General features: G+C 39.4%; 1 protein-coding gene across 3 annotated transcripts in view; it reads left to right on the forward strand.

Annotated features, from left to right (window-relative positions):
• Nucleotides 1-24221, forward strand: part of sh3pxd2ab (SH3 and PX domains 2Ab) — a 48317-nt gene that overhangs the window by 16699 nt on the left and 7397 nt on the right. For all 3 annotated transcript variants that reach the window (XM_028603081.1, XM_028603082.1, XM_028603083.1), the window contains 3 exons: nucleotides 3444-3475; nucleotides 11332-11460; nucleotides 21953-22066. In XM_028603081.1, coding sequence (XP_028458882.1) covers nucleotides 3444-3475; nucleotides 11332-11460; nucleotides 21953-22066 — 275 coding nt within the window. The remainder of the gene's footprint in view (nucleotides 1-3443; nucleotides 3476-11331; nucleotides 11461-21952; nucleotides 22067-24221) is intronic.

Consider the following 24221-nt stretch of genomic DNA (forward strand, 5'->3'; position numbering starts at 1 on the left):
AATTTATTTTTGTAAATTTCAGTATCCTATTGAAACTCCAAACTCATTTAGATTAAGGTGATTATGATTTAAGGTCAAATGAGAAAGGGGTCAAAGGACTACAAAATGGTGCAGCTAATGTGGACTCCTTGCACATGCATGTAAATAGATAAACAGACACATGATTTTGTGACGTTGAAAGACTTACCTACATTTCATGGTGATTTACTGTACCCTTGATTTTAACCGCTACATGCCTAGCCCCAACGCTAACCCTAACTTTGGGATCCAGAACCGGTCCTTACTAGAGATTACACGACAAACACTCAAGCAAACTCCCTTGAGTATTGCAAAAACCTTGTCTTAACCCTAAAATGTAATGATTTACCTTGTGGCAACCAGCTTTTTGTCACCTAATGAGACGCGAGTCCCCACGTTGTGAATGTGTAAACCTTTGATTTATATAAGTGACAATAACTGCTGTTTAAAAGTCTTTTCTTTACAGCCTAAAGCTTAATTTTACATCAGTCTTTGACCACAAGGGAAGTTATTAGTGGTTGATATGTGGTCAAACTAACATTCTTTTAGAATGACATCACTGTGTAATCATGGCCAAACTTTGCTGGAGATTTGGCCCTGTTTGCACGAGTTTAGTGTGCTTGTGTGTGCTTTTGTTAGGATTTGAATAAGCAGCATCATTGCCTTTCTTAAGGATATACACACAAAAATCACCTACTATGCCCTTTTTGTTTGCAGATCAGACCTCTGATCATAATCACAATGATTTCATCAACCTATTGACCCCTGAGCTGGAGGTCACTCCTGCAGAGGTTAATTTTAGGTCAGGCAGGAGTGTCTGTGTAATGTATACTTGAAGAAGGGAAGACACTTCAGTCCTTTGGCTTGGCTGAGAAATGTGAGCAAAGGACTAATGTCTCACACATTCCATTTCTAATAGGCCCACCTACAAAGAGTGAGCTGCAGTTATGTGCAAACAGATGGTTATTCTCAACTCAAGCTGAGGATGGACTCTCACGGGCTTGGATTTTTAATGATGTGTTCAGCCCATGCATGTACTGTATCTCCTGGCATGGGTGTGTACATAATGAAACCAATACTGTATCTCGCTTTTACTGTCTATTGGTTAACTAAAGGTTAAAATGTACCCTTAAAAACATGGCCCAATGTCTTAAGCATTTAATATTGTTTGGACATATTTTCGCTCCCCTTACCTTGCCCTCGTGTATTAGATTTTAGTGGTAGGAAGAACATGCACAGTGCAGAGTTGTGTGCTCAGTGTCCTCCTGGGAAGAATATTGTTCCAGCTCTGTGCAAAGGGTCACAAGCTAGCAGGGCAGGTCAAGCATCCACTTTATCCTCATCATTTCTCCCCAACCCTCTACAGTATAATGCTTTCCTCAGTTTCATCTCCACCCTACCACCATTTTGACAAAATAAACACTTCATGAAATACTTCAGAAATGTTTAACATGCATTACAATTAATTTGACTCACATGGTGCCTTGATGTGAACATTATCTAAAACCATTACCATAAATACTGTTATTTCTTTAAAGAAATACCACTCACCCTGCTCACTTTTCTGTCCTGAAAAGAATCGGTGAACTATTCAGAGCGTATACTGTATGTGTGCGTTGAGTTCAAAGTCGTCTCAGTGATGTGTTCTGCATCATGTGCTTATTTTTTTTTTATAAACTACACACCTATTTACTGTATGTTGGCTCTGCATTCATGTTTAACATCATTGTGTTTTCTGCCCATTATATAGAAAGTTATGAAATTATTTTTTTTTACTTTATCACAATCCAATTTAATTTGCTGTTTTGAAGCTGAACTGAGCTGTAAGCTATTTCATATGTGATTGGAAATATCTCATAACTCATACTTGTTCATGCATCTGGAAACAGAGAAGCCTTGTGCCAAAAATGACTTTATTTAAGTAACAGAGGAATACAGTTAATGGTAAAAGATTTTTTTGGATTAAGCAAGAAGTGTTGCTTAGCTTGAACAAGGGGCAATCCTTTTATGATGCTCGCCATACACTGACTTGAATGGTTTCAATGTCCATTTTACATTTTTGTTGTAAGTGTGAAACCGCTTCTTTGTAGCACAGTATAATCTACAGTACTTCAGAAATAGCAAAATAGTTAAAATTCTACATTTCTTGTTAACTGGTGTCAATGAAACCCAGAGAGTTGATGAGCAAGCTGTAACCTGACAAATGTTGGACAAGGTTTATCCAAACATGTACTCATACTCATAACTGGCCATGGCTCCAGTCCTGCTCCCGGCCACTCCAGAGAGCCAGGTGTCTGTTCCCATCTGCGTCAAACCTCAGCTTCTCCTCAGTGTGCTCTCACTGCAGCTCAGTTAACTAAACGAGGACATGCAGTTAGTCAGCACTTCCTAAAATCTACAGGAAGCTGCAAACCACACACATACTCTACATACAGACCCAGGTTCAGAAATGTTGGTCTGTTTAGAAATGTTTATGCATTTCCATTGTATAACAAATTCTTATTAAACTGGATTAAGTGATTATGTGAATTATCATCTATTGTGTACCTGCATTACAGTATATGAAGCATGAGCTTTCAAATTAAACTGACAACACTTTAATGAATGAATTTAAATGTATAAATCCTTTGTTCATCATGCCATCATTTGTTTTATTTGATTCTAAATGATTAATTTCTGTCAAAATAAAATAATAGCTTCATATTTTCTCTGGCTCAATAGTCTAACAACAGTGACAATTATGCAAATGATCTGTTCCAGATTAAATAATAATAACCAAATAAAAAATAAATAAAAAAAAGGTGCACAAATTGGTTCTCTGTGACCATAGTCTTGCTTTGCCAAACCCTTCTCCAAAGCGCGCTGGAGGAGAGTCTGGCTACTCCACATAGCATGAAAGCACAGAGCGGGTTCATTGACATTAATGCTCATCCTTTCAGTGTTTTGGTACAGTCCAGGCTTTAGAACAGGGAGATGCTTTCACATTTACAAATGAATGGGACTTATCAAGGGGATATGATACTTTGTCAAGTAAATAAATGCCGTTCTGTTCAACAGGCAGTTGCATCGCCCTCATATACACCATGTCTGCCATTTGAAGAGATACATATACGCACGGCAGTATATTGGCTAAAATATCTTGATTTGTTTCGTTACTGTCCTTGACACACTTACTGTAGTCCTCCACACATACCCATGTTGTGTCCCACCCTGTGTCCCTCCCTCTCCTAGTGGGTCAAGTTCTGCATGCATTCTCAATGAGGGTTTGGCTGGTACTTGTGTGCCAACTGCATTTGGATGGTCCCACGCAGAGATTCAGCTGTAACCAGCTACTAGATTGATAAAGTCATATTAATACTCCGATCTCTCTCACACACACACACACTCATACTGACCATGCTTCTCTGGTGTTGCTTCTTTTCCAGAGACTTTGGATTCTCCGGCAAACGTAAATCAGGTAAGGTGCTGAAATCTTTTTACCCTGGTCACTAGAATCTGTGTTAGTTATTTTATGCTCCATCCATTTGTATTGTGTCTTCATTGTATGTATTGCTTACTTGACTGATATTGGGATTATGACTACAAGTTTGAAAATGAAAAATAAATGAAGGGGCATCTGTAGTCCAATCCTCATCTTTGCTTGAGGCTAGCACCTCGAGGCTATATTAGCTGCTTCTAGCATAACACACCCAGATCTTTGACCGAACTGTAAGTGGGCAAGTTGCATTATGGGTAATGTAGGCACCAGGTTTTGACAAGGAAGAACAGTGTTTGGAATAGAGCTGCAACAATTAGTCTAACAGAAAATAATCTACAACTATATTGATAGTCCAGTTATTTTTCAAGCAAAAAGGCAAATATTCTCTGGTTTTAGCTTTTCAAATGAGAGGATTTGTTGCTTTCTTATCACATATTACAGTAAATTGAAGAAAAAGACATCTCTGGTACAGCTGGAATGGATTGATTTTGATTCTTTTTTTCATCAACATTGTTATAGGAGTGCAATGCCAAAACGGTGGAGTTCTCTTTCAAGAGTACATGCTCTTCAAACACACATCTTGACTTGACTGTATTGTGATGAAACAGTGTTACTGTAGGTACCACCTCTTTGTTCCTCTATAAGTTTGTTCTGCCAGGGTTGACAGCCGGCTTTATGTTTGTATGTGAGAGAGTGCAAGGAAGACAGAAAGACTTGCGTAGGAGGCAGCAGGAAAAGCATGAGAGAGGTTCAGTGAACAGCTGTGCAAGTGTTGTGTATTTGTGTGCGTGTGCACTGCAAGTCTCAGAATACCCACATGCATTACTAAATTACATGCTAGCTCTGCAATCAGATGCAAAGTTGCTGTGGTTATCCTTCCTGCCATCTGCCACAGTTACGTATGACATAGCTGGGCATTCAAAGTCTCAGTAAATGACCTGTAAGTTCATTTTTGTGTGCACTCCTAGGAAAAGCTGTGCCAGAGTTGCCACCAAATGTAATAAGACCCCAACCTAATTTCATTTTATGTTCCATGGTATTGAGGCTTTACGTAACAGTGAATACCAGCTACATAGAGAAATGGAAAAATTGTCTTATTACAGCTGTGTGTGTGTGTGTGTGTGTGTGTGTGTGTGTGTGTGTGTGTGTGTGTGTGTGTGTGTGTGTGTGTGTGTGTGTGTGTGTGTGTGTGTGTGTGTGTGTGTGTGTCAAGTAGCCTACATTCAGTCTGTGCAAGATATTGGATTGATTTCAAGTTATATTCATATCGGCTGCATGGAAAGTTTGTAATATAGTGCATAATGCTTGCATGCACAGTTTTAGCTGTTTTTATTCTGAATGGTTTGGTTTGATAGTAAATATGTTATCTGCTATGTAGTTTCTGAGATGTACATTTATTTATGCTTACAATAAATCGTTCTATGGACCAGTGAAAACAATAATAACACACTTTATGTCTGGTTCTCATGATGATTTACTATTCACAGTCAACATGAAGCACATACTGTACAAGCCCCTCCATACTTGATCTCTAAACCTTCAACATAGTCCCCATGCTGGACATTAGTGGTTAACGCGGCTGAAAGATTGATCTTCTTCTTTTAAAGCAGGACAGCAGATAAAGTGCAGTGAGTCTGTGGTGAATTTGTGCTGTAGCTGCAGCTTATGGTTTCAATAATTACATGGTTCAGGTCTCTCGTAAGAGTTTACCGAGCCCCTGCCCCTAAACAGGAGAATGTAGCCACAAAACTGTGAGTGGTTAGATGTTTAACTAGGAACTCTGTTTACCTGGCAAGCAGAATAAATCAGAGGAACATCTTAGGTTCATAGCCAGGCCACTATCAACGTAGGGTTCAAAGAAAGACGTATAATCTTCTATCTAACAAACAATGGAGTTGTCAGGATTGACTGCCGATACCGGCCCGTCAGCATAAATCATTGTCAGATAACTGGCACCGATGAAAACACAAGCTGCCATAACCAAAACCCTAAAGGAAACCTCTTTTGACAAGATACCATGGTGATGAAATGCATACAACTTCATCCATACACAGGAAAGAAACACAAGGAACTGTTTCATAGGTAAAAGAAAACCATCTCAATCAAATTCACTCAGATTTTAGGATCAACTGCTGCTTACTTTTTAGGATGTTGAGGTTCAAGAGATTCAGATAATCTTGAAATCATCAGTGATAACCTGTATTCAAACAGAAAGTGAGATGAGCAGAAGACAGTTAGAAATTTGGAGAGTCGGAGAGAAGAAGAAACGGAGCGCTTCGGGGTGTAGTGCATGTGAAAAGCAGCTGGAGAGGAGAGGAGGTTTACGTGGCAAGTGGAAACCATTTCAGTGTTGCGCACAGACTGAGGGAGTGTGTTTATGTGTGCAGACTTGCTGTCTTTATGTGAGCTAAAGGGTCTCTGGGGGCCTATAGGGTGTGTGTATGTGTGCACGCGGTTGTGTCTATGTGGGTGTTAACATACTATATGCGGGTATGCGCATGCTTGTTGGGAGGAAAAGGGTTAATGTTTCATGAGTTAGATGGGGTGGGTGGGTCAAGAGATCGGTGTGTTTGTTTGTATTTGCAGATGGATAAGATTTTAAACTGGCATCGGAAATCATTAAGGCAAATGAGCACTTCCAAATTACTTTAACAGCCATACACTGTTTTAGCAGCTTCTTTCTAAAAAAACAACCCCCACTCAATGAGTCTCCCAGTAGCCGGAAGATACATTTTGAGGGATAAACCAGGTTTTAATCAAATGCTGCATTTTGTTTTTTATTTAAAGTCATAGATATCACTGTTCATTTCATGGATACAGCTTTAACGTCAGTAAATAGATGTTTTTTCTCCCCCAAGTTAACACAACTTAACTCTGCTCCGCTCAGCTCCACCCCCTCCAGCAGAAAGCAGATCCAATACAGGCCTCTCTGTTTCTGATAAGTGACCATTTGTCCCAGTGGACTCCACCCTGGAGGCAGAGCTTTTTGCTCAAAACATCATATTCAAGCCAGAAAATGTTCTGTAATGAATGTGATCAGACATGTTTGTTTATTTTTTTATTTGTAATTTTGTATAGGACCATTCATAAGCATAAGTTACAGTGTTCCTTGATGCACTTGCTTTTGCTTCACACTAGTTAAGTGTTAAAGGCATCAGATTTACTACTGGAAACCTTGATGAAGGGGAGGGTTGGTTTGAAGTTCCGCTTACTTTATTAGCAGTTTGCCTCTGATTCCAGACTTTTTGAAACCAGTGTAATGGTAACTACTGACGTTAAAGGTACCCTGTGGAGTTTCTTACCTCCAGTAGCGCTATGGAGTGATGTTTTTACGAGTGAGTCCCTGTTTTATTATTATTATTATTATTATTATAAGTTGAAAGGTACATGCACACAGGTTACAGTTGGTAACCTTTCAACTTATACTGAAAGTTTCTGTACTATTTGTTTGTGGTCTGCCCCTTCTCCCTCAGGGCCACATACTGATTCAATGACATGTGTACATCTGTACTACATTGAACAGCAGTCCTGTGTCCTTTTCTAATCCAACTGCACATCTGCTGCTGATGAGCCAAACAAAGGCATTGCACTTTGCCAAATTTTACTCCACAACCCAGATCTGCTCTTGTAAAGTTACCCCAGGGTTCAGATTATGGCACTAAGACATAAAGCCCAGTGCCAACTATGCTATCACCTAAATGCCTGATCCTTAAAAAATCTCTCAGAAAGAAAAATCTTTGGTATAAATGGGTAGACTAGACTCGTTTCCTCCTCTTGGTGATGAATTATTGCAAAGTTCTTAACTGTCATCATCTTTGGATGGAGCTGATGATGGGTGAGTGGGGGTGGGGGTGGGGGTTGGATGGAGTTAGGACGTCTGGGAGTGCAAGGGTGGGAGCAGGAAGCACATGTATAAATCTGAGTGAGGAGAGATATAAACACAGAGAGTGGCTAATAGGGATATCTGATGGAAGCCAAGAAGAAAATACTTTTATTTTCAAACCTCATAAATATTTTAGATCTACGTTGTGTATCACACACACACGCAAGCTCACACAAATTCGATAATGGTTCCCAACCTTTTTGTTTTAACCACACTTACCCTCACAGCCCTATCAGATTGACTCAGGTACCCCTTCATTAACACCACCCATTATGTTCCAAATGTGTTTATTTGAATATAATATAAAAGTGAATATTTTAGAGTATTTGTATCATACCATTGAACTGTCAATGTAAAAGTGGATTTGGCCAAGTTTGTATTTGTACAACTGCCACTTGGAATGGCAGGCTCTGGACATTTCAACCATTTATCTATTGCTGTTAGCTATTTCAACCATTTACCCATTACTTTTAACTACTGCTCACTCATTTATTTTTAATGAAATCGTAATTGCTATTTTTTCAAATTAGTTGTGCTACTCATAATGTTTCCACAGACCCCGTGGCAACTGTAGAAGTACTGCTGGTTGGAAATGACTGCTCTATCATGCTGAATACTATGTGAAATCACCTTTTCCCAGGGATTGGCTGATTTAAGAACTGTAACTTTACAGGGCTGATGCATTTCATTGAAACCTTGATCTGTACACAGTAACTTATGTAGCTCTTTTTATACTATTTATTTTATAGTTCTCTTTAAACAGTTAATTTGAAATTAGACCTATTCCGTCCAAGACTGTTCTCACACATGTTCTCCTTGTTCTGGCTCTGTCTTCCTGCTGTTGCAAAACATTTCATTTCCTGAATGAGGCTGAAATATTAGCTTTTGTTTTCAGGCCTATTGACTTTGCTGACAAAGTCTTTACTCACTCACCTCAGGACTCCGATTTACAGTTTACACACGGCAGTAGTTAATTGTGTGTTTTGAAACCTCCATTCACATCATTTTACATAGATCATGGTTTTATGAGATCATGAACCTGTTGAGTTTTATGTCCATCTGTCTTGAAATGATATTGTTGATAGGTGTTTTTTTTTCTTCTTTTTTTCTGATAAGACAATGTCCAGGATAGCAGATTTATTTGAAATTAGGTTCCCAACAGGTCTTTATTTTCTTTTAAGGTCAGATTTAGTACTAAGTAAGCAAAGGCACAGAATAAATCCACATATTTGTGGTTTGAGTAGAGGGAAGATTCCTGATCATGAAAAAGTAAAGAGTAGCTCATTTAAACTGCACTCAGTAAAGTTACTGCATACTAACAAATCTGTAAATCGAGACAAGCAAGATCAAAGGTTATGGCTGGTAACATGATTAAGGCCCCGTTTACACGTACATGGTTATTTTGAAAAACTGAGACATTTCCCTTCGTCTGTGCCCTTCGTTTACACGCAAACGGAGAATTCGCCTCTGAAAATGAGTCTTTCTAAAAACTCCGGCCAGGGTGAAGATTTTGGAAAACTTTGTTTGCACGTTTGCATGTAAACTGAGACAAACGGAGGTTTAGGCAACGGAAGAAGTGAGGAAGAGAAGAGAGAGGAAGTGATTTGTTGCTGTTGTTGCTATTTTTGGGATTCTGATTGGCTAACGTGGGCTTGAGCTTCTTGTTGCACTGCCACCTACAGGTTTGGCATGCTTTTTACGGCATATATACACGGGTACATGTAAACGAACACTTTTCTGAAAACTGACAGCTGTGCACAATGTTATTTTTGAAAACGGAGCGGTTGAAATGTCCGTTTATGAAAATAGCCGGCCACATGTAAACGTAGCACCAGACATCTTCATATTCCCATATTGCAAAAAAAAAGGTTTTTTATTTGAAAATGCCTTCTAAAATGTAGTAAAGTAGAAAACATACTCATAAACAAATTTACCCTAAAAGAAAGTAAAATGACTGACTTATAAAATCAATAAGTACTGCCAGTAATTTTAAGTTTTCACTTTTCATTACTGGTAAAAATGATGTAACAGTTACAGCAAAACATGTTTGAGCATTATTACTGATCAGCGTTAATTGATCTCTGAGTTGAAAAAAAACAACCAACTACACATTTCCAAGAATAGTATATAGTATATAATATATATATAAATATATAGTGTTTAGCACCTAACTCTGTAGTTTGATAATAAATCTTGTGCAAATAACGTAAAGCTTCATAAACCACAGGCCAACCACAGTAATCCAGTGTCAGACTCTTTGGCAGTTTTAGCATTTGAGATGTTAATGGTGCTGAGTTCATCTTCATAAGTTATGAGCTCCTTGACATTTAGATTTTGTTCCCAAATTGACTGCAAAATATTTTCCCGAGAGAGAAATGTTAATCTTCAGTCTGAAGGACTGTCGCCAGGTCAGCTCTTTGGAGAAATTACAGCTAAATCCAAGTTGTCTCAATCATTCCTTATCTAAGCCTCAAACCTTCCATCTATTGGACTGAATTGTTCTTATTTTCCATCCTCAGGATAAAATGAGTTTCTCTTTTGCAGAGAATGCATTTTGAGAAACGAGAACTGCATTTTGAGAAATGATGGCACACCTCTTGTTACATTATTTTTCTGGAAATATTTGTTTATTGTGTAAGTCAAGAGCCCACATATTTAATTTTACACTACAGCAACTGATGGCAGTTAGTAAAAGCAGCTTGTAACCATAAATAGAGAATGTAATCTCTACTGGGTTTGTAGATCCTTTACTGTTATTCAAACACACCATAAAAGTACATTGTGTATCTGTTGTAGCAGCAGTATTAGTGTAAACAGATATAATCTAATGTATGTAGACAGTAGCTCCCTGCTGTCTGGAGCTTTGAACTCAGTGGTCAGCCGAAGCTCTTGTTAATGTGTGAACTGAATGTCAGCTGTGATTGTGTCTTGATTCCAGCTGATGCTTGTTAGATCTGCTTTAGGTCATTCAGCTATGCTTGTTTTGAGGATTCTTCACGAATAAAGGCTTTAGTCAAGCTCAGTTGATGGAGCCTTATTCACGTGGGGTGAAAAAATTTGTTGATGTTTGTAATGTATCGTGCATTATATGCTTTTCATATACGTGCTCACAAATTAAATCATATGTTTCTGTCATAACAATACATCCCCGTAGGTGGTAAGAGTGAGCAAACTCTGGTTAAGTTATGAAAACAGGCAAAAATCTTCCAAAAAAAAACTAAGTCACTACTGGTGTTTATATGGTTAACTTAGCGAAGTACAGAAAGGAAGATTTCCATTGGCTGGTCTGCACGCTGTAGTCAGAGCTCTAGTGTTTCATGGAGGGCCATCCCTCTGAGCACAGCTCCAGCCCCTTCATCTGGTTCTATTTAAGACCTCTAGTGCCGGCTCTTATGATTGGCGTACACAACCCCCTACTCTTCCTCCAGCTCCGGCCCCAACTGAGGAGAAGGAGGCTTTTTAGCAGATGGTTTATTTTCCAAGGGAAACCATTTCTTTCTCCCACTCTACTGTCCTGTCCTCAGCTGGCTTTAGCTCACTTTTCTATCACTACTACAGCTTCTTCTTTCTAACTGCTGCTGCTCCTCTTTCCACTGTGTTAATGTGCCTACTTGCTTCTACTGACCCGGTCCCAGCTTTGTCGGACACTCAGGATGAGGCCCCTTCAGTAACACAGAATGGATTTTTTGCACTTGACTGCTTGATCCTTCACTTCTTGGAGGGAGATTCCTTTCCTAGACTTTCAGCATCTCCATTGCCCTTGTTGTTGGGCTGGAGGGGGATGCAGCTCTATGGCTAGACTCTCAGGAAGATGCACTGAGCCCTGTGAATATTGTGATTGGCTGAGCTCTACAGACAAAGTGGCCTATGGCACAACGAGTGCCCAGCAGTCGTTCTCGTGGACCTATGGCTGGCAGCTGGCTGACAGCATGTTTTTTCCCATCAACCCCAGGTCTGGATGCTTCGGATCCAATGCTCCTGGAACAGTATGTGGTGGTGGCCAGTTACGAGAAACAAGAGCCTGCAGAAATCAGCCTTCAAGCGGGTGAGGTGGTCGACGTCATTGAAAAGAGCGAGAGTGGTGAGTAATCCAAAAAATAAAAATAAGCACACACAGACATGTTGAGCAGAAACAGGCAGCATGCATGTTGTGTTCATGTCAGACACAAACAAACTCTTTCATGATTGAGTCCATAGTTCCTCAAACATGATGCCCTTTTCCCTAACTCAGCCTTCTCACCTCCTTTGTCCACAGCTAGCTGTTACTTAGCCCCATCTGGAGGCTCACTTTGGCCTGCAGTCAGGCCTGTTTTTTCCCACTGTTGGTTTAGGCCCTAGGCCAGAATGTTGCCTCTAGCAAGAGGAATGTCTTCCAGACTTGTATTAATTATTCCACCTCACTTAAATGGAAAGCCAGCAAGACATGCTGGATTTACAAATGCCAGCTGCAGAGAGTCCTTAGTCAGCTGTTTAACCTTTGGAAAGAGCTAGCAAACAGGGCCAAGATCATGTTTTAGGATATATGTGACTCACTTTGACAATATTTAATGTTTAATGAGTCACTAGCATGCTGACATAAAGCACTACTTCATGATATGCTAGGAATATGCTGTAATGCCTCCAGGAACTTTTCATATATTTTGGGTGGAAGAAGACAAAAGAATTACAATTTATAATTCTAATCATTAATTATTAATTATATATATATTAATTAATGTATATGTGTATATATGTATATATATGTGTGTATATATATATGTATGTGTATATATGTATTTGTGTATATATATGAACTGAAATATAATATCTATATTGGAAATGCAGTAAAATAAAGCAGGCGCGATAGTTTTGTAGATTGTATGACACAAGGACTACGGAAAAACTACTGTTGCATGTTAGGTGCTGTGAATATCATGAGTATCCAATCATGTGTCTTGGGTAAATAGACTAAAACTGGCAGCTATTACTGACACCCAGGTCTAAGCACCTGCCCGAATCACTTTAAAGGGAAGGGGATTTGCCACATGAAGCTCAAGAACAGAGAGGTATAGGCCCAGTAACAGGGTCTGACGTTCAGCTTTAATACGTTGCTGAGACAGTAAAACAGTAATGGGACTCATGTGTTCTTTAGCGGGAGGATGGGGACGGAGGGAATAGTGACCAGGAAGGCAATTGGACTTGGGTTTCATGATGGGTGTGAGTGAAATGCCATGCCACACTGGCCTTAAGGAAGAGGGTCTGTAGAGTAGAATTGCTTTGAAGTGTCACGTGTCCTGCCTTCGGGTTCATGTATTTGTTTTCACTCCCTGCTCCAGTAGGATTTCAACCCAATGGGAGGCCACAGTGAGGCGGATATTCCAACACCTTGAAGTCCTTTTATCGGGGGGCCTTATATGAGAGCTTTCCTCCATGAAGTTGAACCTCATGGTCCTGTGCTTTTAAGTAGAGGCCCCTTTACTTTTGTATTTTAGCTGACCACTGTGCAAAGTTATGGTGGTTGATGTGTGCGTTGATGATCCATTCAGAATGTGAAAGTCATGCACTTCAATGGTCTCATTGCACATTTATGATTTCCAGGCTTCCGTGTTATTACCGTAGCTTAGTTTCCATATTATTATTATTATTGCTTTGTTTTATCTTTTCTCTGACGCAGAGGCTATATTTTGTTGCCACTCTCACTCATTTGTTCATCCCTGGTTTGGTTAGATTTGTCATGAGTTTCTAGAAAGCAAAAAAGTAGACTCCAGGCTCCTTAAAACACATACTAAGGCTATTTGACGGTTTTATTATACACTGATGGACACTTTCACAGAGATCTGAAGTAAATACACCCCCCACCCCTACATCTTGCTATGGAGACTGTTTCCAGCAGCACAGTTAACATTTAACTTAAATCTCAACACCTCCTGCAATGGAAGTCGGATAAATCTGCTCCATTTGGCTGGGTGACATCACTCCATATCCCTTTGCCAATACTAACAGCACCAGGTGTGTGCTAAGAAGATTTCAGAGCTCATTTGATTCAGCATATATTCCTTTGCAGGATAAGTACAAAACCCTTTAATGGTTTCTGACAGATTGATCTTTTTATTACAGAGCTAAGTTGTAAATATGCTATAATAGGTACTAAAAGGAGTCTATAACATTCATAATTATAAAAGGATTGTATGGATTTTTATTGATCCTCCAGCTATAGTAACATATTTTCATTTAGAGCCATGCACATTTAAACTTCTTTCTTACTTTGGATGCAGTGAGGGGAAAATATCTGTATGTTGTCATATCGCCATCTATTTTTGTATCAGCATTGTGTGTCTGGCTGGTTGGAGAGTGTGAGAGTGCAACAGCAACAGATTCCTTTTGCCATTCACCCCAGTCCGTCAACAGAAGTCCTGCTGTTAAAGCTACTGTACCATAGGACTTTGGCTGTTACTGCTGCCCAGTGCAGTTACTGACTTTTCCTTACCTTGGATTAGATAACATATGCGTTTGACAGGGCAGTGAATCTAGGTCAGACCTATATGAGAGCTCAGCTTTCTCCACTTTTCCAGCCTGCTGTTCTGAGCCAAGGCAGTATTTTCCATTGCAGTGCCATGGCGATACATTTTGTGTCTTGGCCTTTGTTTTAGTTGGTACAGTATTTTGTATTGATTTCTGTTTGGTTTGAAGTAGATGCAGCATGCAGTAAATCAACAGGGTAGACCAATGATTGCTTGATGTTCTGTTGTAGCATTCAGTTTTTCAGGAATACTACTCTTGAAACACAGGAGCAACTGTTATAGAAGTTACAGTTTAGTATTGTCAAAAACCAAAACATTTTTTTATAATTATTGATTCTGTCATCAGTCAGACTGCAGCTATTTTATTTGTCTAGTTTATGAGAGTTTGTTAGGGGGAGATGCTGGCTCAGGAGGAGAGGGTAGTGCAGGGAGAAACTCAGGAAGAAAATGGAAAAAGCCATTTCCTGCCAAAGTTAGTGGTTCAGAGAGGTTGGTTCATTATAATGGCTTAATGGATCCTCCAGGATGCCTCCTCAGTTTACACTATATTGAAGAGATGTTAACCAAGGCTAAGCTAGCAGCCCTGTTGGTCAGTTCAAATGCTCTGTATTCAGTGGTTTTAACTTTTCTCTTTTAATGTAGTAGTATGTAGGAAAGGAAAAAATTATTTGCAGTCACTTTTGGAAATGGAAATATTGTACCTATTGCAGCTGGTTTGCCTACACCTCAAGGGCAGCATTAAGCATGTTGTGCCCAGTCCTGTGTAGGAAATCTCTCTGTGGACCAGTCAGGGTTAAACTTGTCTCCATTCCAAGTCTACATCAGCCTCTATGAATTACTTTGTGCCAAATGAACTCCAGGAATGCCTGTCTGTTTTGGAAAGGCCAGCTCACATCTGTCAGTCCCTCCGGCTCCCCCAAGACCCCCTGGCACCACCCATGTACAGTATGTATTGTGTCTCTATTGCTCCACCCAGCTTACTTAAACTGGGTGGAGTGAATTAAATTTCAGGAAGAGCCTGAAGGGTCACAGTAATCTTATTTATATAAAATTTCCATTTTGTCCTCACAAACACTAATGATTTTAAGTTTGACCAATGTGAGCTATAGAGAAGCTGGAATGTACTGTAACAGTGGTATCCTGCAGGTGATGTTCAACTGCTTGGCTGCAAGCCCAAAGAGACTGCTGAAATCAAATCCTGGTAGATTAAAGCAGGTCTGGCCTTCAGCGTGGCAAGATGGATGTGCAGGATGTCTTCTTTACCTTCACATGGAAAAAATGTACCAATAATGTCTCCACTCTCCTCTCTTCAGGCTGGAAGCAAGATGATTCCAGGGCTCAGCTCAGCAGGAGCTTAATGTTCAGAGAGGCAGATTCTTTTTGAGTTTATTCTAAGAGCACAGACTTACTGTTACTTTCTAAAGGATTATTCCTGTAGAATTTAAAGTTATCTCTAAAATTATACTAGGCAGTATTTGTGTCATGGTCAGGTTCGGATCCAGATAACTATTAGTGTTTAGTGACTTTATTTTTGGGATAATCAGATTATTTTAGTTTTTTATAATTCTTAGCTCAAAAGTACTGATGTGTCGAAGTACAGCTTCACATACGTAGCTGCTAGCATGAATGAAGACTCCTGTTTGAGCTACATGCACAGACAATTACAAACAGAGAAGACTGCCTGCGTATATCCTTGAAGTCCACACAGAAATCACTGTTTCACCTGGGACATGCTCCGAGGTTCTCCTATTAATCTCCAGAGATTACAATTTATTAGAATGACATCTCACTTTCTTCTCCACCTAGATAACAGCACCACCGAAATGTGTTGCCATAATACTTAGTTAATGAAAGAACTGAAAATACTTTCCAGATTTTAGCTTCTGTAGTTTCTGCAAGCGTGACCGTTGCATGTATAGTCACTGTTCCAAATGTTCTGTCTCTGATACGCAGGAGACAAGGTCAGCGTTGAGCTTCTAGTGCTGCTAGTTTCCCAGTTTGGTATGTGCAGTTTCAGCAAGAACATGTTTCCTTGTATAAAAGAGGAAAAACCCTATAACTCTTGTCCGTGAACCACCAAAGACATGACACAGAACACTTTGCCAAGTGTTAAATGTCTTTTTTAAGCAGAAATTGCAGCAGCAGATGGAAGACACATTATCCACTCATAGTAATCCCCATCTACCACATTCTTTCAGCTTACCATAGGAAGTACTAATGACCGTCTCAAGAAATTAACCTTATCCTGTATTTTTAGATATGGAAACTTAAACGAGAGGTTTGTAACTGGCTTTTCAACATGGACTTCTAGTGGTTTATTTTCTTGCAACTTGTCACAGAGTGATACAGGCAGAGGAGATGAAGAACGGGAGCAGTAATGGTATTTAAGAGCACAAAATAGTGGTAATAATAAGTGTACAGAAATTGGTCTGTGGGGCCAAAAAAGGTGACTCTGTCTCTCAATCAAGAATTGACCTTTGAGTTAAACCGGCCTTTTAGGGGTGGTCTTTCAGACACTCAAGGACTGCTGTGTCTCCAAATCAGTGGAGCCTAGAGAGCACACAAGCTTGGGGCTATAGCTTAGTTCAGACCATGAGTGGATCCTTTCAGAGGCTGGGAGGGAGAGAAGGTTGTTCCTTAGGTCAACATCAGCTCTTGAAAGTTGTGTTGTTCCATTTTCGCCCCCCCCTTGTACCAGAGACACCCAGGTAATTGAAACCCAGTGTTTAATGAAAACTGCAAATGTTTGTATATTGGGCTAGATACCTTCCCCCTTGTGCTTTGATACTGAATCCACTGTTAATGAATACAGAAGCTGGGAATGAATGGGTTGTTTCTCCTGCTCCACTCAACAGTGGTGTCAGATATCTGCAGGACTGCTGAGCCACTGCATTCCTCATCATTTCAGGTCGTGAAAAAAAAGTCTGCTTGTGCTGCTGAATCTGTGGTTCTCAAATTCATGCTAGATGTGTGGAAATCTTTTGTGAGAATTACAGAGGTACTCCAAAAAAATCAAAGCACAGTTTGACTATGAGACTATTTGTCTCAATGATACATTTGTAGGGATGAGTAGGACATTACGGAGAATTGCACTGTCACACTGTGTTATGTATGCTGTTTCTTAGGTGATTGATTGTATATGTAGTTTGCCGTTTTGTTTTATAGGTCATCCAGTCACCTTAGGAAAAACCCCAAATGACATAAATCTAGTTTCTTGTTGCAGCTGAGAATCTGTTGTTGATTACAGTAAAAATGAAGCCTGGGTCTTAAAGCTGATAGAGTTTCCAGATGGCAGATACTGTATGAGAGACACATGGAGCTCAGAAATGCTGCTCACTCTCATTATATCTGTAACTGCACATGCAGGGGTAGAATATAAGTAATAATAAATATAAGTCTTGCTTTCTCGCTGCAGAAATATCTATCTCAGTTGCATTTTTACAATCTGGCGTTGTCAAATTGTTGCAAAACGTTCAACTTGCGTAACCAACATTGATATACAATCACTTGGTTTTTAAAATGTGTTGCTCAAAGTTAAAAGAATTGTATGATATTTTTGGAAATATGCTTATTCACTTTTTGGCACAGAGTTAGATGAGAAGGTCGATACCACTCTTAGATCTGTCTATTTAATATGAAGCTACAGCTAGCAGTCGGTTAGCTTAGCTCAGCACAAAGACAGGAAACGGCAGGAAACAGCTAGCCTGGCTCTGTCCAACGGTAACAAAATACACCAACCAGCACCTCTAAAGCTCACAAATTAACATATTAGTTTAATCCATACCACAACCAAAGATAACAATTTGCCATTTTACAGATCGTTATGTGCTAGACTATTTCTTGGCTGGGAGCAGTTGGGCACTGGCAACCATCAGAGATTCCAGGCATTTACGAGTTAAAATGAGCTTCGGAGGGGCTTTCTCCACAAGAAAGCAATTAGAATGTTTCCCTAAATGACTAATCTTTGCTTCAAATCTGGATCTCTATGTTTCATGCTGTCTCAATTAGACTGACCTCATCATTTATTTATTTTTATTACAGAAATAATTGGAATGGAGCATGCACTTAACTTGATACAACCAGAGTTTTGCAGCTCACAGCAGGCTACCGAAGCATAATTAATAATAATAAAAGCATAGTTACAGCTTGCCCTCAGTTCTTCTTACAAAATGTTTTTATGATGTTCTTGTAGCGCAATACAACAGTGTTGTCAATACAAACCGTTTGGTTTCTTCCTTTCCAAGGCTGTGACATTTGATTTTGATGTCTGTGGTCATGATCCTATGGTGTGATGGTGTTACATGACATCTCCACCAGAGGGTTGTGGGTTTATTGTCCTATGCAACCACTGAACCCAAAACTGTGGTTTTACAAAACTAAACTCTGCTCAAACGTTTTAAAAGCTTTTTGATTTACTCAGGATGTTGACTAAGTAACTACAATCAAAATATTGAATAATGTTTAGCAAAATGTATTGCCAGTCAGCATTTGGCTGTGTTCTTTTTTTCCCTTTGTGGTTGAAACTCTGCAGCAGCTTCCCAAGATTTTTAACTAATGTGGATAGCGAGGCAGGAACACATGGAGGAAAGCAGGTTGTAATATAGACTAATCAAAAACAGGATGATAAAAAAGCACAGATAAAGTTACAGGTGTACCTTTGTAGTGTATGTGTGCTCTCTTTCTCTCTGCTCGTACAAAGACACACCTACACACATATTTCCTCCCACATCTGTACAGATAATCCCTGCGATCCGAAAACAAGGAAGAGAGAACACGTTCTTCTTCTCCTCATCTTATTTCCATTATCTGTAATTTAACTTTTAACAGCCCACAACTTCATTCACTCACCTCGCAGGAGCTTAACTTTGAACTTTTTCACTTTCAACAAAATTGCAGCGTGGCAACAGGAGACCCAGAAAACCCCAGTTTCCTTTGTAATGATCTCAGTTTAAGGTCTATGTCATCATAGATAATGTACAAATGATAACCCTGGCCAATATGAAGTTGACATTATCCAAATGTTAAGAATCACATTCCCCTCCAAGCCCTTATGGAGAAATATGCCAGAAGAATTATCACAACGAAAAAGTACAATATGTTACAATTATAGATGGGTTTCATTTGACATCTGAAGCCCTAAACATTACCTACAGATTGAATGGATGTTTTCATGGATTCTGAAAGTTGTCCTCTTGTGTTGCCTTTACAGTGTACATTGATTTATGGAGCTAGTTTTGTGCAGGATTGAATTGCAATCACTCTGTGAATGAATATTATGCGATAAAAGACATGAAGCAGGTTTCTCGTTTAGAAGGTTTTTTTCTTCTACATTTCATATAGTCGTAACCTGCCTGATATAAACCTGCAATGGCAAGGAAAACAGCCCTTACATAATGTGTGTGCATTTTTAAAAGTTTACGTTTACTTTTATTGCTTCTTTTGAGGTTCAGTGAACTCAGCCTAAGCACCTGCCATATGGGAGGATGGTTTAAAAATACAAGGCAAGGCAACCCAAGCCATCAATAACAGCACATATTTATTCAGGCCTTTTAAAGGGGCACTTTGCACTTTGCTGCATATGTATATTTAGACTTACAGCCAATTCCCCCCAATTAAAGTACATTCCTACACCTTATTCTTATATTTGCTTACATTTCAATAAATGTTGGTTTGCTTAGGTGAGAATGACATTTTTCCCAAGCTGGCAGATCGGTGTGAAAATGGCTATGTATGTTTTTTTTAAGTAATTGAGTTGACGCAGGTCTTTTTACTTCTGCCAATGCCTTTATAACGGGCAGTTTAATTTAATGTACCATTAATGTAATTCATGTTGATGCTGCCCTTTGCTGGTCATCAAACAAGACAAATCCGATTTATTTAAATGTTTTCAGTGACTTAATAAGATACTGTATATAGTAAGTCCAGTTGTATATTTAACCCATTTAAATGTAGGGTGTAATAATAATAATTGTATCTTCTCGCAAGCTTTCAGTTCCTCTGTGGAAAGAAAGAGGTCTGTATTTTGAGTTCTTAATATTATAGACACCATTTTGTTTTTGTCTAATTTATTGGCATGAGGTTTTGTTTAAGCCACAGTTTTGGTGCAAAGACTGAGCACATTACATGGCTTGTTACGTACCTGAGCCCTAGCCAGCATGTTGCTCAGAGCCAGGCACTAACAGCATCCTCCTCTCTGGCCCCAGCCTAACTCTATCCAAAACAGCCCCATTGTACAGCTGAATACAGTATGCCTTTGGTTGTGTAGCTGAGCAAGTCCACCAATCAAATAAATCATCTGTCATATGAATCACAGAGATTGCATGTATAAGTTACAAAAAGGCCTGGAAAGATTTTCTTTATTTCCTCCATTGATTTTTTTTTTAGTCTGTGAGCAGCATATTGCTAGTGCCTCTCGATTCCAGATACATTTAGTGGACAGATAGATTCAGTTATGTTATTCATCAGAATTTGTTGTTATTAGTTGTGTTTTATAACCATAACTAGTATGAAACTGCCTAAGAAAAGGACATGATACCAAATCCTACAGGCATTCTTGCTGAAATCAAAAAAATTGTAGTGAAAGCCATGATGCTTTTGAATATAACAGGAGGCTGAGAAATTGTTCACTGTTGGCAGGGTTTATATCTCCACCCTAATTTAGTTTTTGCTGAGAGATAAGCAATGATCCAGCAGGTGTGAAAGACATGTTGTGTATTGTACTTTTTCAATCTCCACATAAAGCAGATCTAACATAATGGGATGAAACACTGTGTACTTTCCTGTCTACCTCAAACACCAGTAATAACCTCTTCTAATCTGTAGCAGCCTTGAATTGCAATATATCCTAATTGTGACGTATGACACATTTCACTAATGCAGATGAATCACAAATGCCTAATATAGGGGTCTATACTCTTGTTGCTGTTATTTCCATATTAGCATCATATCATTTTGTCTCATCCTTTACCATCAGTTAAGTAATATCATACAACATATTTTTTTTCTGTTTCGGTCTATCATACTACATTCTGCTTCTTTTGTGAATTGTGTGCAACTAAATTACCTCATAACTCACAATTTCTGTAGGAAAATATAGACACTGGATGTTTGGACCAGCTGTGAAAGTGTGATGGAACACTTATATCCTCTTCATGGCTTGTCTAGACAGCTGTCAGCCATATTGTATACCTGTTACCACAACAAATAGCATATGTGTGGCATACCACACAGGACAGTTTTTGTGCCAGCTTCACCCACCCACAAATGCAGGGTAACATTTTGTGGAAGTGATTTAGCACAAGTTAAAATGTTCTGATTAGTGTACATATGTGCTTAACATTTGCCACAACGCCCTATACAGCACACCTTTTATGTAACACAATGGATGACTGTACTCCACTCACTTTATTGGGATCAGATTTTTTTAAGTGAAACATTACTTTGTACACTATGTGCACCTTTCCAGCTGAGGCATTTGTCATAACGCAGTTGTCGGAGCAATGCTGTCATACCCAGAGGAACCAAGTTAAATCAGCTGCAACATTGCAAATGGATATTTTGGCTTGAAACAGCACTTTAGAAAAACTCTGCCCACTGAAATCATGACTGATCCTAATGAAACGCAGGTTGAACATGACCTCGTTACGAGTCGAGCTACAGTCAGGCAGTGTTCCCACTGATGTTCTTGTCCCTAATTGTTACAGATTGTGTTGGCAACACAATTAAGTTCCTCATGTTCATGATCATTTGCTGCTCCTCCCTGTCATTTGAAATATTGGATCAAACCAGGGCTCGATGACTAAATCAAAGATTCAAGTGATTTGATGGGAGATATAAGCCAGACTAGAATATCTATGGTCACATCAGCAGTTGTCATGTGTGCTTGTAGAGATTTATTAGGTGTACTTTTGGGGTGGGAATCTTATCACGGGCCCAAACATTTTCAACAAATCCTCTTATCTTGCTGTGTAATGCATTGTATGACATGTTTGTTAAACATCCTGCACGCTATGCACCTATTTCAGGATACTCTACGTAGTTCTGGTGATTTTCAACCTCTGTATGTTTCCACAGGTTGGTGGTTCGTCAGCACCTCAGAGGAGCAGGGTTGGGTCCCTGCTACCTATCTCAACTCCCACAGTGGCACACGGGATGACTTGGAGCTGGGGGCCTCTAAAGCTGGGGAAGGTAAGTCAGTGCAAAGTGTTCTGCCTCTGGCCACCCACACACAAACGCAACCTCGGTTATATACCCACACACAGACACCACCTCTGCCCTCAATCCTCAGTCTTTGATCTCTGACAAAATGGAGCAAACCCGTCCCTGCTTAGCCTACGCTAACTGCTCACGCCAGGCTTGTGTGAACACCTCTCTCTGTCTGCCTGCCATCATAAGCATGCTTGAACAGAGTGCAGATTCAGGCCTAGGTAAACAGCAAGGAGGAGTGCCAGGAGAGACCAGACCACAACCACTAAAGTGATGTGCTGTACAGTAATGCACTGTACAGTAGAGATGCAGCGCAATATTAAGTGATATGACCTCAGTGGACCGAGCTCATGAAAGAGGCATGTGTTTCTATCAGCAGCAAGGAATAAAACGTGAATGTTTTTTACGAGTCACGCTCCTTACAGTTTGGTTATCGTAAGTTAAAAAACAAGCTCTGGCATGAATTATGCTATTTCATGCAATGTCTGCTTATCATTGTGAATTGCGCAAAAGTTACAGTACAGTAGACAAGTGTTAATATTACGTTTCGTGAGCTTACTGGCGACAGAGCGATCCAAAGCCCTGATAGGAACCACACCTATGTAGAGTTTGGTTTGCCAGAATATAATGCTGACACATGTGAAGCTGAAGACGGCGCCAATCGTGCAATCATTTTGATAGCCCTGTCACATACGGTTATTAAGCCATCATCTCATTCTTCAAGCATGTTCATTGTTAATGCAGAAAACATTTTAATCTTAGAGCAATAGAGCTCTATTAGTGTCACATTGTCAGCCTTTGATAGTTAACAGGTAATGCAGCAACTGCAGATTGTTAAGATTTATGTAGCATTGTGTTCGAGAAACCACAAAAACTGAAGGCACGGAAATAATTAAGTGACGAATTACACTTCCAAACAAACATCATGATTTTCCAGCACGGTGGCCAAAACATCTTTTGCTGTACAATTGCTGTACTCTGTAACAATGGGACCCAGGATCCCCTTTGGTGTTGTATATCTTATGGCTCAAGGATGGAGGAAGAGAGAGAACAGTGAGAATAATGAGGCTAAACAGTTTTACTGTTTCACAATATGTTAAATATGTTTATATGTCCTTTTCTCCCCATTTGGAATACAGATTTATCAACAGAAGATTTCAACATGTATGCATATCACAAATGTATGACCACAGACAGACACAAATGTAAACGAATACGCCAAACACTCCTATCTGCTCTGTCAGAGATAGCTGGAGTTTGCTGCCAGGGTGTTTCATGAGGGACAATCTGTCAGTGTAATTAGTGTTTATGTGTGTCTTGTCAGTCATGGGAATGGCATGAAACTCATAAAGCATCTCTTTGTCAGTTCTGTGGTCTTCAGCAGTCTGTGCCACCACACTGTCACAGAACAATTGCACATTTCTGGAAAAACTGCATTTGGTTTTTTCGAAAAGCCAAAAAAGAGACATGTTGAAAGCTCGGACAGCAGATGTGAGTTTACCCACTTATGGAAGTAAATACACATCCTTGTTTTGATCCCATTTTATACAAAAATAAACATATTGCCTAAAGGAATAGTTAGACATTCTGGGAAACATGCTTATTTGCTTCCTGGGGGAGAGTTAAATGAGGAGATTGATACCAGTCTAATGCAGCTATGCTAAATATGAAAATAATGCAAACAGCCAGTTAGCTTAGACTAGCATAAAGAGAAGAAGCAAGCTAGTCTAGCGCTGTCCGACTATATATTTAATCCACCTACCATCATCTTTAGAAGCTAGGGTTAGGGTTAAGCTAAGCTAACCAATGGCTCGCAATGGCTTCATATTTACGATACAGATATGAGCGTAGAATCAATCTTCTCCTCCAATCTTCTGCCAGAAAGCGAATAATATTTCCCAAAAAGTCAAACTATTTCTTTAAATTTGACATTGAGTTTTTTTGTTTTTGTTTAAACACATAAACAACTGCCTAGAATTATTATTTTACATGGTCTCCTATTCTTTCTGATGTTCCTATCATTGGAAATTAAGAAGAATGATAAAAAGAATTTCTTTTTCCTACACAAGATCATTTACAGGAGCCCCATTGTTATTGTTGGGAGAGGTCATCACACCATTATTTTGGCATGTGACAC

Source organism: Perca flavescens, chromosome 17, assembly GCF_004354835.1.
Source record: "Perca flavescens isolate YP-PL-M2 chromosome 17, PFLA_1.0, whole genome shotgun sequence".
NCBI classification, from domain to species: domain Eukaryota; kingdom Metazoa; phylum Chordata; class Actinopteri; order Perciformes; family Percidae; genus Perca; species Perca flavescens.